Genomic DNA, 14,022 nt, shown 5'->3' with positions numbered 1-14,022 from the left:
TTTCTGTATTACCTTTAGTAAAACTTTACTTGCATGGGATATCAAAGAGATAGCCCAGTGATTTCCACATTCTGTTGGGTCACCTCTCTTTGGAATTGGCACAAATATGGATCTCTTCCAATCAGATAGTTGTCACCTACCCTGTGTAGGGATTACCAAAGCAACTGGTGGGCTTGGTCAGTCAACCATATAGTTAATAGCACAATGAGACCTTAGAAAATTGTTTCAACGTTTACCTTTCAAACTTCTTTAACATACTTAGAGCTTGATTTGTGTTTTGAATCTTTTCAAATGTAACATCCATGAACTTCTGCAATTCATTCTAAAATAGAATAAAATCTGATTAGTAGCAATGAATGAATATTGTGAACAGTTGTAATTAGCAATAGGATTAAGGAACTCCCCACTCTATATATAGCCAAAACTCACTGTCATCGAATCAATTCTGACTTCTATACAATATAGGACAAAATATAACACAGCACTTTATACCTGCACTTGAAAGAAAAATAAATGTTCAGAAGTGAGAAACAAAGAGATTTGAAAGCCAGGACATTCATGGGAGTTGAGACCAATGTAGGCTGTGAGGGCATCAGGGGACATTCAGGTCCTGAGACTAGGCATCGGGGATTTATCACCAAAGTCAGTGAGGAGCTATGCATTCTTAACCTTATGAAGAAATCCCTCCCTACAGAAAGCAAGAGGTGCTACCCAACTGATGTAAAGGGGATTAAATGACTCTGTCCATAGCTGGGGAGTCCTGGCGTGGAGCTGTAGGATAACGCATGAGACTGCAAGGTAAATTTGAAACACAAAGTGAGTGGTTCAAACTTACCAGCTGCTGCTTCGAAACACTATACAGGGTCTCTTTGAGTTGAAATCTACTCGATGGCACTTAACAATAACAACAAATTCTGCATGAAGGGGCCCTAGTGGCATTGTGGGTTAGGCATCAGGCTGCTAACCACATGGTTGGCAGTTCAAACCCACCACTGCTCCACAGGAGAAAGCTGAGGCTGTCTACTCCCATAAATATTTATAGCCTTAGAAATCCTATATAGGATCGCTATGAGTCAGCAACAACTTGATGGCAACAGGTTTGGGTTGGGTTGGGTTGGGTCTGCAAAGAGAGGGATTGTAGACAGAGAACAAAGGGGCAACAATCCCAAGAGGAGTCCTGGTGCCACTCTGGGTAAGGCCAATGTAGACATGCTCACTTTATCTTGTTGTTCAAGCCATGGTGGCCTAAAATATGCCAGAACAAAATCTCACCCAGTCCTGCGCCCTCCTCACAATCACTGGTATGTTTGAGCCCATTGTTGTAGCTACTGTGTCAAATCTCAGTCCCCCATTGCCCAAATTACCTCTGGTTATAACTATTGTAAAGTACCAAGCAAAATGAGACACATTTCTACAGTCTAATCACATTGCATTTCAACAGAAGATGAAAGCCATCTTTCTAAGACCTAGGATGGAAGACATGCATAAGACTGTGATTAGAGATCATTATTCAAAGCTATATTTATAGCCCTTTAATCCATGAAAAAGAGCCCTCAATTATTAATCTACAATCACAAACGCAGGTCGAAGTTGCTATCAGTCACCTCTGTGATGAAAATGCCTCTCCGTTCTGAATGTCTAATGATTTGCAGCATTATACATAAAGGGAAAAATAAACACACGACTGTCAACAGAAATTTTACGACACAACCTACATGAAGGTCATTTGTCTGCTTGCAAAATTGTTCATAATCTTGGTCAAATTCCATTTTCCGCTGGTCTAAGAAGTTATATTCCTTTTTCTTTATAGTCACAACAATGCTCTGAAATATGATGGAAAAAAATAAGTCAATGTTTCAATATTCTTGTCTTTTAAAAAAAGCTACCCTGAGTAGATTTTGACTCAGAGACCTGATAGAAAAGAATAGAAAAGCCTCATAGGGTTTCCAAGGTTGTAAATCTTTACAAAAGCAGATGGCCATATCCTTCTCCCACGTGGCGACTGGTAGGTTCGAATCACTGACATTTCGGTTAGGTTCGAATCACTGACATTTGAACCATTATAACACGGAGCTCCCACTTTGTTACTTTAACTCAGAGGTGGGGAACGTCCAGCCTGCGGCTCATACGTATAAGGCCAGCAAAATCATTCATTCTGAAACTGCCAAGGCAGCTGCAGTTCCAACCATCACATTGTTGTTGTTGTTGTTATGTGCCATGGAGTCGGTTCTGACATCACATTAGGAGTGAGTTAATTCAAATTTGACCAACTGTAGCAGGTTCCTTTACAAGTTGATGATTTTTTCTGGCATGTGAAAAATGTTAGAAATTTTGTCAGAACAAAAGCTTCCCCATCCCTGATTAAACTAAATAAAATCTTTAAATGTAGAACCTATGTTATGCAATCACTCTGCTCCTTAGTTGGTGTCTTGGTGTGGCACTGTAGAATAAACAGCCATCAGCCACTCCTTGGAAACCCTGTACAGGTCGCTATGAGTCTGAACTAATTCCAAGGTACATAACAACAACTTTACAAATTCCTTTATTTATTCATATTGCTTAGTAATTATTGATATTGTTAAGTGCCGTGGAGCTGGTTCTGGTTCTGTATAAGGTTTCTGAGGCTGTAAATCTTTATGGGAGCAGAACGCCTCATCTTTCTCAGGCAGAACAGCTGGTACTTTCGAACTGCTGACAAGCAGTATAATGTGATCCTAGTATATTGTAAGATATCATTTGGAAAGAGTTTTTATAGGCGTTTATGTACTTGGTAAGAAAATCATCACATAGAACTCACATCGAAAAACTACTTTTTAGATGTGCTCTAAGTTTGATATCATTTACTTTGTAACTTTATTGTTAACTACATATTGTAAAAAGATAAGAATAAAAAGAAGCCCAGAGTAGCATTTGCTAAAATATTTTTTTCATTAAAAACCTTAAAGCTCCACAGAAAATAAACAAGGCTTAAGCAGAACACAAAAATCTTAGGAGGGAAATAGTGACGTTTTAATAGCTATAAATGAAATACTCTCTTCCAAGCCTCAAAGGCGTTAAATAAAATGGCAAACCACAACGCTGCACTCAAAGAACCTCTGGAATTAATTGCTTCCTACTGCCCTTCAAAGCTGCAGTCTGCAACTCTGAAAGGACAAATTAGGCAATTCATCTCCTGGAAAATACTATAATCAGAAGTTTTGTTTGCTCTGGATAATGAGTTAGAAAGCTCAGTGATCAGTCTTCGCTAGGTACTAAGCCATCCTCTAGCTCAGGTGCCCACAGTGGGGACAGAAGCACGTCATTTTTATGAAGAACGTCGGCCACTCTGTCCACAGTCTCTTCTTCACCGTCTGTCATTCACGTATCAGTTTCAATCTCCCAACAGAAAAAAGTGCAAAATTAGTTCTATTTAGAGACTGGCCCTGTGGTTGAGCACTCAGCTGCTAACTGTAAGGTCAGAGGTTCGAACACACCAGGCACTCTGAGGGAAAAAAGATGTGGCAATCTGCTTCTGTAAAGATTTACAATGCTAGAGTCCCTATGGGGTAGTTCTATCCTGTACTAAATGGTCACTTTTGTTGTTGTTGTTGTTGTTGTTGTTTTTGCTAGGTGCCATCAAATCTGAAAAACTCAGCAACAGTGGGCCTGGGTTTGGTTTAACACTACTCACCTTATGATATAAAATGTGTTAAAGACAAATGCAAAAGCTACATTTCCACATTTTTAGCAAGCAATTTTTTAAAGTTGGAAGACCTTAGGAAATCCTGCTCTGTGTTTGGATTTAATGGCCATGTAACAGTATTAAGGTAAATAAGTGAAATGATTAATCATCACCTTTGAGCCAAACAATCTCGGTCAACCTAATTATTTACTTGACAGATATGGTATGATTCTGTAGGATCAGCAATGGGCTACCAACCACAAGGTTGGTGGTTTAGACCACCAGTTGCTCCTCAGAAACCCTATACAGGGTCACTAAAGAGTCAGAACTGATTCGCCAACACTTACTTGCCAGAGAACTTAAGAAGCAGGAGTGAAGGCAACAAATGGGGGTGAGGGAGAAAAGGGGGTCAGAATATAAATCACAGGAAACGAAGAAGCTAATTTCTGGTAGCATAATGTGCCAGAGAATGACTGAGGTGAAACAGTCGTCAGGGAAAACTTTGTTTAAAGGGTTATTTAAATGGAGATCTTGAAGCCAAGGAGGAGGTAACTATGCGGCAAAACTTTCTAAAGTAAGTCTCTGTGCGCCCTATGGCAGATGACACGGCACTGCCTTCTGTCAGAAGAACACCAGGTGAGGGGAAGTGGATCAGGAGAGGAGGCTGGGAGGGTGGGTGGAACCAGATAGTGCAGGGTTACAGGCCCAGAGAGAGCTTAAATAGCATTTCCGGGAGCATGAATATCGGTCACATGATCCCACATTTCCGCTTCTAATATTGGCATTGTTGTTGTTAAGTGCCGTCGAGTCGCTTCCGACCCATAGCGACCCTGTACAGGATTTCCGAGGGTGTAAATCCTTATGGGAGTAGAAAGCCTCATCTTTCGCCCATAGAGCGGCTGGTAGTTTCGAACCGCTGACCTTAAGGTTTGCAGCCCGATTCGTAACCACTACGCTACCAGAGCTCCTTAATATTGGCATTAATACACGAAAATCTCACTTTATGCTTAGAAAGTGCCGTGGGCTGCCAAAAGAACCAATAGATCCATTTTGGAAGAAGTGCAGCCAGATTGCTCCTTGGAGGCCAGGATGGCCAAACTTCGTCTCTCATACTTCAGACATAGTGTCAGGAGGGAGCAGTCGCTGGAGAAGGATATCATGTTTGGTAAGGTGGAAGACCCTCAATGAGATGGGTTGGCCAAGTGGCAGCATCGATGGACTCACGCATGGCAACAATCTTGAGGTTGGCCCAGAATCAGGCAGTGTTTCTGTTGTGTATAAGGTCGCTATGGGTCGGTATTGACTCGGTGGCACCTAACAACAACAAATACCATCTACATCCATGTTAGCCAGTATTTCTCTTTAGATATATTCAAAGTAATTTCTTTTTCCCAAGTTACAACAGTGTTTATCTATATTTAGGAATACAGCTCAACATCATTCAAAAATAAACCTTCATGTATGTTCCAAAATTTTAAAAAATATTTAAAAGAAAAGAAGTCATTGAAATAAAATAAGTATAGGGATTCTGAGATTCCAAACTGAAAAGTAAAGGTATAAATGCCCTCTTTTGTCTTCAAAGAGCTGTCATTTTGAAAGTATTGGTTATCCACCTTGCAGGTTGCACAAGGCAAACCTAGACTATTTCCTATAATAGAAGGAATAGATTTTTTTTCTTTTCTCCCCCAAAACCGGTGCCCACTCAGAAAATGCAAATGATTATGCATATTGGCATAAACTGTTTTAGTACAAAAATTAATGTGTACCTATGATCTTTTTCAAAACACAGTGTCAAAAAACTTTAAGGCTCAACTATATCCAAATGAAAAATATGTTTTTAACATATTTTGTTTGTAAATTGCTCATTAAAAATCTTCAAAGTTTTATGAAAACAATGTGCCCTGCTCAAAAATTCAGAGAAGATACACAGACAACCTCCCAGTTAAAGTAGCTGGTAATCAAATTTTTTAGGAGTTTTAGATTTTATAGTTCAATTTTAGCTAAAATGAAACCTGTTTTCCTTTTTGATACATTCAAATAAAATGCTTAAATACAAAGATAATCAGATACTGCTCAGAATTGAGGGTCAAGTAATACCTGGCACATCATGTATGCTTCATTAAATGCTTCTTGTATGAATAAATAAAATAAGTTATAGTGAAACAATTTTCATGCACTATGAATGGAAATGCTTTTCCCTAAAGGTAGCATGGTGGCTCCATTATAAAAAGTACTGGATTACAAAACACAAACTCAGAGCTTCAAGCTCTCCAGTCGCTCCGTGGGAGAAAGGTGAGGCTTTCAGCTCCAACAAAGATTTAAAGCCTTGAATCAGCAACGCTCTTCAGGGCTGCTATGAATTGGAACAGACTCAATGGCACTTATCAGCAAAGGCAGCTCATTTTAAACTATTGGGAAGCCACTCCTACAGTGATATATCTGAAAAGAACATATTAGCACAACCACAAAATTCTAAAATAATCTTAATTTCTTCATTGTTAGCACCATAAGATTGTAGTTCATATTACTGAGTTGTTTTTAGTTATTTAAAATACATTGACTTTTTCCTAAAACATTCAAGGCTGATTATCAATAATGCTAACAACATTGATTTTTTAGGTACCATACCTGGAACGTAGTGATCATGTTTTCCAGCCCTTCAATTTTAGAATCCTGCAGCACCGAATAGGTCTTAAAGGTTGTAAAGATGTCAATTATCTTGGCAAGCCTTCGGTGGAAAGTTTCAAACTTTCCAAAAATGTACATTTCACTAAAATCAAATTGTTTTTCATTGGGATGTTGTTTGAGTTTTTCTTTGGTCTTGTGAAAGCAGTTCTGATATTCCTTAAAATCAAAAGCAAAATATAAGACAGGGGGCACAGCTAACATGTCACCCTTGTTTTTCAAAAACAGGCAATTACAAATCTGGGATGGAGTTTGAAGCCTTTTCACAGTTTGACACCTTTCAGTTGCTCATCTAACCGTCTAGAATAGCATCTTCCCTCACCTTTCAATCCAGCAAAGTCTTCATTACTCATGACGCAACCCAAAGGCATAGCTTTTCCTGTTTTGGTGCCACTTGGTTAATAACAGCCTGACTCTAGTCTGCTGTGGAGGCACTGGTGGGTCAGTGGAATAATTCTCACTTTCGTTTCTGGAGCCCCAAGTTCAATTCCTGGCCAATGTACCCCAAGTGCAGCCACCACCCACCAGTGAAGGCTTTCAGGTTGCTATGATGCAATATTGAAAGGATCTCTGGTAGCGTAGTGGTAACCTATCGGGCTGATAACCTCAAGGTCGGCAGTTCGAAACTACCAGCCATTCCATGGGAGAAAGATGAGGCTTTCTGCTCCCATAAAGATTGACAGCCTCAGAAACCCTGTACAGGGTCTCTATGAGTCAGAACTGACTCCATGGCACATAACAACAACAACAACACGATGCTGAACAGGTATCAGCAGAGCTTACAGAATACTGCAGAGTAGGAAGAAAAGCCTGGCAACACTTCCCCAAATCATCAATGAAATGTTATGGATCACATCAGTCCAACCCCTCGGTGCCTGGTGTCACCATGAGTCAAGAGCATCTCAGGGACAGCTTAACAACACCAACAACAATTTTACTGTATTCAATCTGTTAATATCCACCTCCTGTTTGTTTATGAGATGCTTATGACAATCAACCCCATACTGTTATTCTTTGTACCCCAGCATTTAGCATGTCGCCATGGCCAGGTAAGCCCTCAATGCGGGTAAAATAACTGCTTATGTATTCTGGAAAAACTTAATAACATACTGTTTTCTTAGCAGTAACAAATCCCTGTTCTTTTTAAGCAACCAAGAATATGATAATTGCTAATGGATTTAAGACGGCATCTACAAAAATAGCATAAAACGATAATAAAGTGTTATTTAAACAAATTACAAAGCTGACTATTACCTGCTTAAGTTTAATCGCAGATAATATTTTTTCCACAACAACATCCTGAGGCTGGTTCCAGATGGAAGCACTCCCATTGTTGGTAATATAGGCCTTACACGCAGATATCATCTGATTTGTCACCTGGAATTTTCAGTAAAATGATGTTGAGTACATATATAGGTAAAAACTATAAATTGGACGTGAGGATCCATAACTTTCTTACCTCCTAGAGTCCACACTCTGTGAGCCTGACATTTAAATCTATCTTTTCCATCACAATTATAATCAAGCACTAACCAGCTGCTCCTCGGAAACCCTACACAGGGTCCCTGTGAGTCAGAACTGACTCAATGACTCTAACACCAACAACAACCTTTGGAAGGGAAATGAAAAGGCTCTATAGGATCAGGAGTCCTGGTGTGGCACTGTGGGTTAATGCGCAAAGCTGTTTGAACTGCAAGGACGGCGGTTCAAGCTCACCAGCTGCTCCACGGAAACCCTATACAGGGTCGCTATGGGTTGGAACTGACTCGACAGCACTTCACAACAACAACATAGGATCAGCACTGGACGGTGAACCACAAGGTTGGCAGTTCAAGCCCACAAGCTGCTTCATGGAAGAAAGATGATGTTTTCTGTTCCCGCAAATATTTACAGTTTCAGAAATCCTGTAAGGATCACTGTAAGATGGAACTGACTAGATGGCACTTAATAAAAACAACAACAACTCATATGCTAGTTTGTAGAACTGTGGTGGTTTCTACATTGCTGTGAGGCTGAGAGCTCTATCACTGGCATTTGGTATATCAGCAGGACCATTATTGGCATTTAGTATACCAGCAGGATCACCCATGATGGACAGGCTTCAGTGGAACCCTCTAGACTAAAGGAAAAGGCAGACTCAGACTTGGGGGGTGGGTAGCCAGACAGTCTACTTTTGAAAATCATTTAAATTAAAACATAAAAAGCCTTACTGATCACAACACAGCATTGCCTGATTTTCTTCCTTTGGCCCCTGTGGTAGTTGAAATCTTGTGTCAAGTTGGCTAGCCCAGGATTCTCAGTGGTTAGACAGTTAAGACCTAGTAAATGCTCCTTAGAAGCCAGGTTGACGAGACTTCATCTCTCATACTTTGGGCATAGTATCAGGAGGGAGCTGTTGTTGTTGTTGTTGTTAGGTGTCATCGAGTCGGTACCGACTCATAGCAACCCTAGTGATGCACAACAGAATGAAACACTGCCTGGTCCTGGGCCAACCTCACAATTGTTGCTACGTTTGAGTCTACTGATGCTGTCACTGTGCCAATCCACCTTGCTGGGGGCCTTCTTTTTCTCTGACCCTCCACTTTATCCAGTGACTGATCTTTCCTGACAAGACGTCTGAAGTATGAAAGACAAAGTCTGGCCATCCTGGCTCCCAAGGAGCACTCTGGCTGTACTTCTTCCAACACAGATCTGCTTGTTCTTTTAGCAGTCCATGGTACTTTCAATAGTCTCCTCCAACACCATAACTCCAATGCATCAATTTACGATCTTCCTTATTCACTATCCAACTTTTGTATTCATGGGAAGTTATTGAGAAGGCCATGCCTAGGATCAGGCCCACCTTAGTCCTCACACTGATACCTTCGCTCTCCAACATTTTAATATAGATTGGCACAACAGACACAATGACAGACTCAAATGTGCCGGCAATCCTGAGGATGACACAGGTCCGGGCAACATTTCATTCTGCTGTACTTAAGGTCACTAGGAGTCTGTGTCAACTCAACAACTGTCCATCACCGATCTGCATAATATGTGGGGTCTGCAGAACGGAGGCAGGGGTACAAGTGAAACCATAAGACTGGCTGTTTGTCGATAATGGAGTATTGTGATGTGCACATGGGGATTCAGAGTACTCTCCTCTCTCATTTTGTACCTGGTCCAAAATTTCTATCACAATAACTTTTTATAAATTAGATAATGGTAACTTCATAATTTTCTTTAAAAGCCTTGTAAATAATATACATAAAACCTAGAGTAACAAAGCAAATTGACTTTTGAGTCTTGTCTTCCCAAGGAATAAAATCCACAATAATGTTAACAAACACTTATAAATTGTTAAGATGTTAAAAAAAAAAGAGATATAAATATAAAAGTATAATGTATAAAAACAAACACTTTCTAAACTAATACAGTGCCCTTCTTTCTAAACTGCCTAGACTAGAGTAGAAGAAAAAAGAGTTTCCCTTCCAGCTTTCAAGACTGAGTGCTTCATTTTGACCAAAATATCTACAGAACAATCCTGATCAAAAGGGAGAGAAATGCAAAACATAATTTCAAATTCCTACGGAATCCAGATCTTGGTATCAGAGATGCTAGATGAAGTCTCAATACTATTTTCCTAAAATAACTTTTAAACCTTAAATCAGAATTATCTCCTGAATTTTTCTTTAAACCACATAGTTTGCATAAACTACAAAAAATGTCTGCCGTGAGCATTGTACTCTTGTAAGATCTATCTATATGGACTCCTGGTGTGGCACTGCGCTCTAGGACTGGCATTGGACTGAGAACCACAAGGTCTGCAGTTCAAACCCACCAACTACTCTTTGGAAACCAGACACAGAGTTGCTATAAGTCGGAATATATTCAATGGCACTTAACAAAAGGAACATACGGAATCAAATTGCAACTGGAAAGACTGGATAAGAACCTTAGGGGACAGTGAGCTTTTATTAATGGAGAAGGAATAACAAAGAAAGGGTATGAAAGGCTTCACAACTGGACAAATGTATGCAATATCACTGAATTGTACATGTAGACACTTTCATTGACGTTTGTTGTGTGTATTCCTAACAACAACAAAAATATTCAAGTTGTTAAAAAGAAAAGACTGGATGTTCCAGAAGGATTATACTCATGTTGCATTGGTATATTCTATATTGCACAAGTCCTGATGAGTTGGAAACTCCTGTATTTTAACACAACATTATAAATTGCTGTCTCGGTCATGAAAAAGTCATTTAATTCTTGTTGCTGCTATTCTTAGGTGCCATCGAGTCAATACCAACCCCTAGCAATCTTAAGCACAGCAGAACGAAACACTGCCCGATCCTGGGCCAACCTCACTACTGTTGCCACACTTGAGTCCATCAATGCTTCCACTTAGCCAATCCATCTTGTTGGGTGTCTCCCTCTTTTCCTCTGACCCTCCACCTTACCAAACATGATATGATAAATATATTTAATTCTTAGAGACTTCAAAATCAGAATGGCAACAGTGCTTACCACAAATATGAGTTGGGACAAAAGGTTTAGACATGGTTATGTTTTTTGGCAGAAACATTTGCTTTATATATTACTAGAATGTGGCAAGTGATCTTTTTTTAATATGATTGCTGTTCTAATAACACCCAGTAAACAACTGTGGTATCAAATAAATTTGGAACAGTAACATGTAAAATATGAAACAGGAAATAACCAGTTAAACAGAGTTTTTTTTTTTTTAATTAAAATTTCCCCAGTAGGAATAAATAATGTTCTAAATAATATAGGGAAAGAAAATCCATAAAGAATCATTTTCCCATTTTTATTATAAAACTAACCAAATATGTACTGCAATAATTAACACCAGAAACATCCATTCTTGTCAAGTTGATTCCAACCTACACAACAGAGTAGACCTGCCCACTAGGGCTCCTAGACTGTGATCCAAAAGAAGCCCACTGCATATCTTTCTCCCTAAGAGCAGCTGGCAGGTGCAAATAGCCAACGTTTCATATAGCAGCCAAGCACCTTAGCCACTGTGCCACCAGGACTCCTTTTATTGGAAATTAGGATTTGGGAGAAGCAGTCTCTCACCTAAACTTAATTTTGTCTCTATTGACAAGACTAAATTTTTGTTAAACTGCAAAATATGGCACAGTAGCTTTGTAGAAAAATTTGTAGAACAAACAACGTCTATGGTCAGTGCCCACCACCATGGGAGAAAGATGGGCTTTCGGCTCTCACAAAGATTAACAGCCTTGGAAACCCCATACAGGGTTTCTGTGAGTTGGAACAGACTTGATGGCACTTAACAAGAAGAAGATACAGAGATACTGGATTGTCCCAATGTGGTTATTTTTAATTATCAAAAATTAACTATTGGTAAAAAAAATACAAGTAACCTTACAGGCTTTGCAATGAACTTACCTTTACAAACAGAGACGTGATCTTTTCAGAGGTATTATAGTAATGAGAGATACTATAGATCATCTTAATTGCATTTATAAGAGTAGGAATGGTATCAGTCATGGATATCTGAAAGACACCACAAAAGTGTACAGGTTAGACAAAATCAAATTCAGCAAAATTCTAAGATTCGTCATTCAATTTCCTTTACAATACAGTTTCCCTAAGAGACTTTATTAATTTTTTTTTATCTAAGGTTTGCATGAATCTAATCTACTTAATGATCATTTCTCTGAGTCATAGATGGTTCACCAATTTTTTTTTCAATGCAAGAAACAGTAACTTGCAATTACTGACATGGAAGCTGTGTTAAGAGCTAATTTTGTAATGTATGAAAGCAGACACTGTCTAAGCAAAAGATCAAAAAGTAACCACCACAGTTCTTTGAAATAGAGCTTACAATTTCAATTGCAATATTTAATGAACAATAGAATATGCAATAAGTTTTTTTAATATAACACTTGGAATGCATATCTCTTGCTCTCTGCACACAAACACACACACACACATCACACCATTTTATTGGAAATAAAATGAGGATTCTAAAGAACTCAAAACTCAATTCATCTCGTGCGAAAGGATCATCAGTAAATCAAAGGAATAGAAGTTCTGAACTTACAGGATCACTGCTGTACAAAGGATCACAGCATTTTTCCAGAGTGTACAAATATTTAACATTGTCCTTCGCTTCATTCGATGCATCAGTGATCCGAATATCTGTCTCCCGCCAAGTCTAAGCACAATAGAAGAAAGCAATTTTAATGCAGTTATGAATAAAGGGATTTCTGATATAAAAGTTGCTAATAGTCCTGGTGTGACGCTATAAGATCAGCACTGGACTGCAGATCACAAGGCCAGCAGTTCAAAGCCACCAGCTAATTCTTGGAAACCCTACGTAGGGTCGCTATGAATCAGAACCGACTCGATGGCACTGAACAACAGCTTCAATAATCACCACCAGTCCTTTTGGTCAGACATTCCACTTGTTCTATACATCTTGCTCAGACCTGAATCCAGAGCAATGAGGGACAGAGCTATGGTGAACAGCTATTTTAAGTGTTTTTAACCTTTTAAATTGTAATTTGGGTGACATTTCACAGAGAAAATTGGTTTTTCATTCAACATTAGATAGGCATACACATTTCCTTTTGTGACACTGAGCAATTTTTTTAATTTTGACAAAGTTCTAAAATAGGCTCCTCCCAGTCTTCTCTTGCAAAATCAATTCAATGGCTAGAACAGACGACCAAGAGAAGACACGAAGACACAAGACCTCCCTTTAAACCTACCTTCTGTCTTCTGCTAGCCATTTCCCATCATGAACCTCACTCTCATATTTCCTATCTTCCTTCAGTTCTATCCTGAACTACCTTTTCTTATATACCTATACTTTTGTTCATTCACTAAAGTAGCAATTAATACCAACTACGTGCCAGGACTTTGCTATGAGCTGTGGTGTTGTTCTTGTGTGCCGTTGAGTTGGTTCTGACCTATAGATAGTGTTTCCTAGATAGCTGGTGTATTTTAACTGCTGATCGTATGGTTAGCAACCCAGTGTTTACCCTACAGCACCACACAAGGATTCTGCAATGAGTTAGGAGCAGATATGTAAAAGTGAGAGAATCAAAATGAAGTTATTAAGCACAAGATAAGAAAGACATTTAATTGACTTCATGAAAGTTCTACTGAAAGAAATCAAGAAGTCAAAAAAAGGTATTTCATTGGGCAAATTTATTGCAAAAGAGCTCTTTAAAGTGTTTAAAATGTTGTCAGTTTGAAAACTAAGGAAAACCTAACCAAGCCATGGTATTTTTAATTGCCTCATATGTATGCAAAAGATGAACAATGAGTAAGGAAAGAACTGATGTCTTTGAATAATGGTGTTGGCAAAGGATATTTAATATACCATAGTTTTCTAGAAAAATAAACAGACATGTCTTGGAAAAGAATAGCAAGAACGGCCTTTAGAAGCAAGAATGGTGAGGCTTCACCTCACATACGTTGGACATGCTGTCAGGAGAGCTCAGTCTCTGGTGAAGGACATCATACTTGATAAAGTATAGGGTCAGTAAGAAAGAAGAAGACTTTATTTTTAACTGTTTTATTGTGAATTATTTGACAGTTTACATGGGAGAACATTAGCTTTACATTCATCCTATTGTATATCATTACATTGCCATGGTTACAATCCCCTCCATGCATCATCAACCAACCAAAGGGTA

At 38.9% G+C, this 14,022-nt stretch overlaps 1 protein-coding gene across 1 annotated transcript in view; it reads right to left on the bottom strand.

The window, feature by feature from the left end:
• The window catches only part of DNAH5 (dynein, axonemal, heavy chain 5), a 408,072-nt gene that overhangs the window by 333,121 nt on the left and 60,929 nt on the right, over positions 1–14,022 (bottom strand). The window contains exons 8-13 of the mRNA XM_006874155.1: positions 12,420–12,533; positions 11,762–11,869; positions 7,601–7,723; positions 6,290–6,505; positions 1,716–1,823; positions 237–322 (exon numbers count right to left, since the gene is read on the bottom strand). Of these exons, the coding sequence (XP_006874217.1) occupies positions 237–322; positions 1,716–1,823; positions 6,290–6,505; positions 7,601–7,723; positions 11,762–11,869; positions 12,420–12,533 (755 nt within the window). The remainder of the gene's footprint in view (positions 1–236; positions 323–1,715; positions 1,824–6,289; positions 6,506–7,600; positions 7,724–11,761; positions 11,870–12,419; positions 12,534–14,022) is intronic.

This window comes from Chrysochloris asiatica, unplaced genomic scaffold (genome assembly GCF_000296735.1).
Source record: "Chrysochloris asiatica unplaced genomic scaffold, ChrAsi1.0 scaffold00264, whole genome shotgun sequence".
Lineage (NCBI taxonomy): Eukaryota > Metazoa > Chordata > Mammalia > Afrosoricida > Chrysochloridae > Chrysochloris > Chrysochloris asiatica.
Note: the sequence above shows the minus strand (reverse complement) of the source record. Positions and strands in the feature narration are given on the sequence as shown.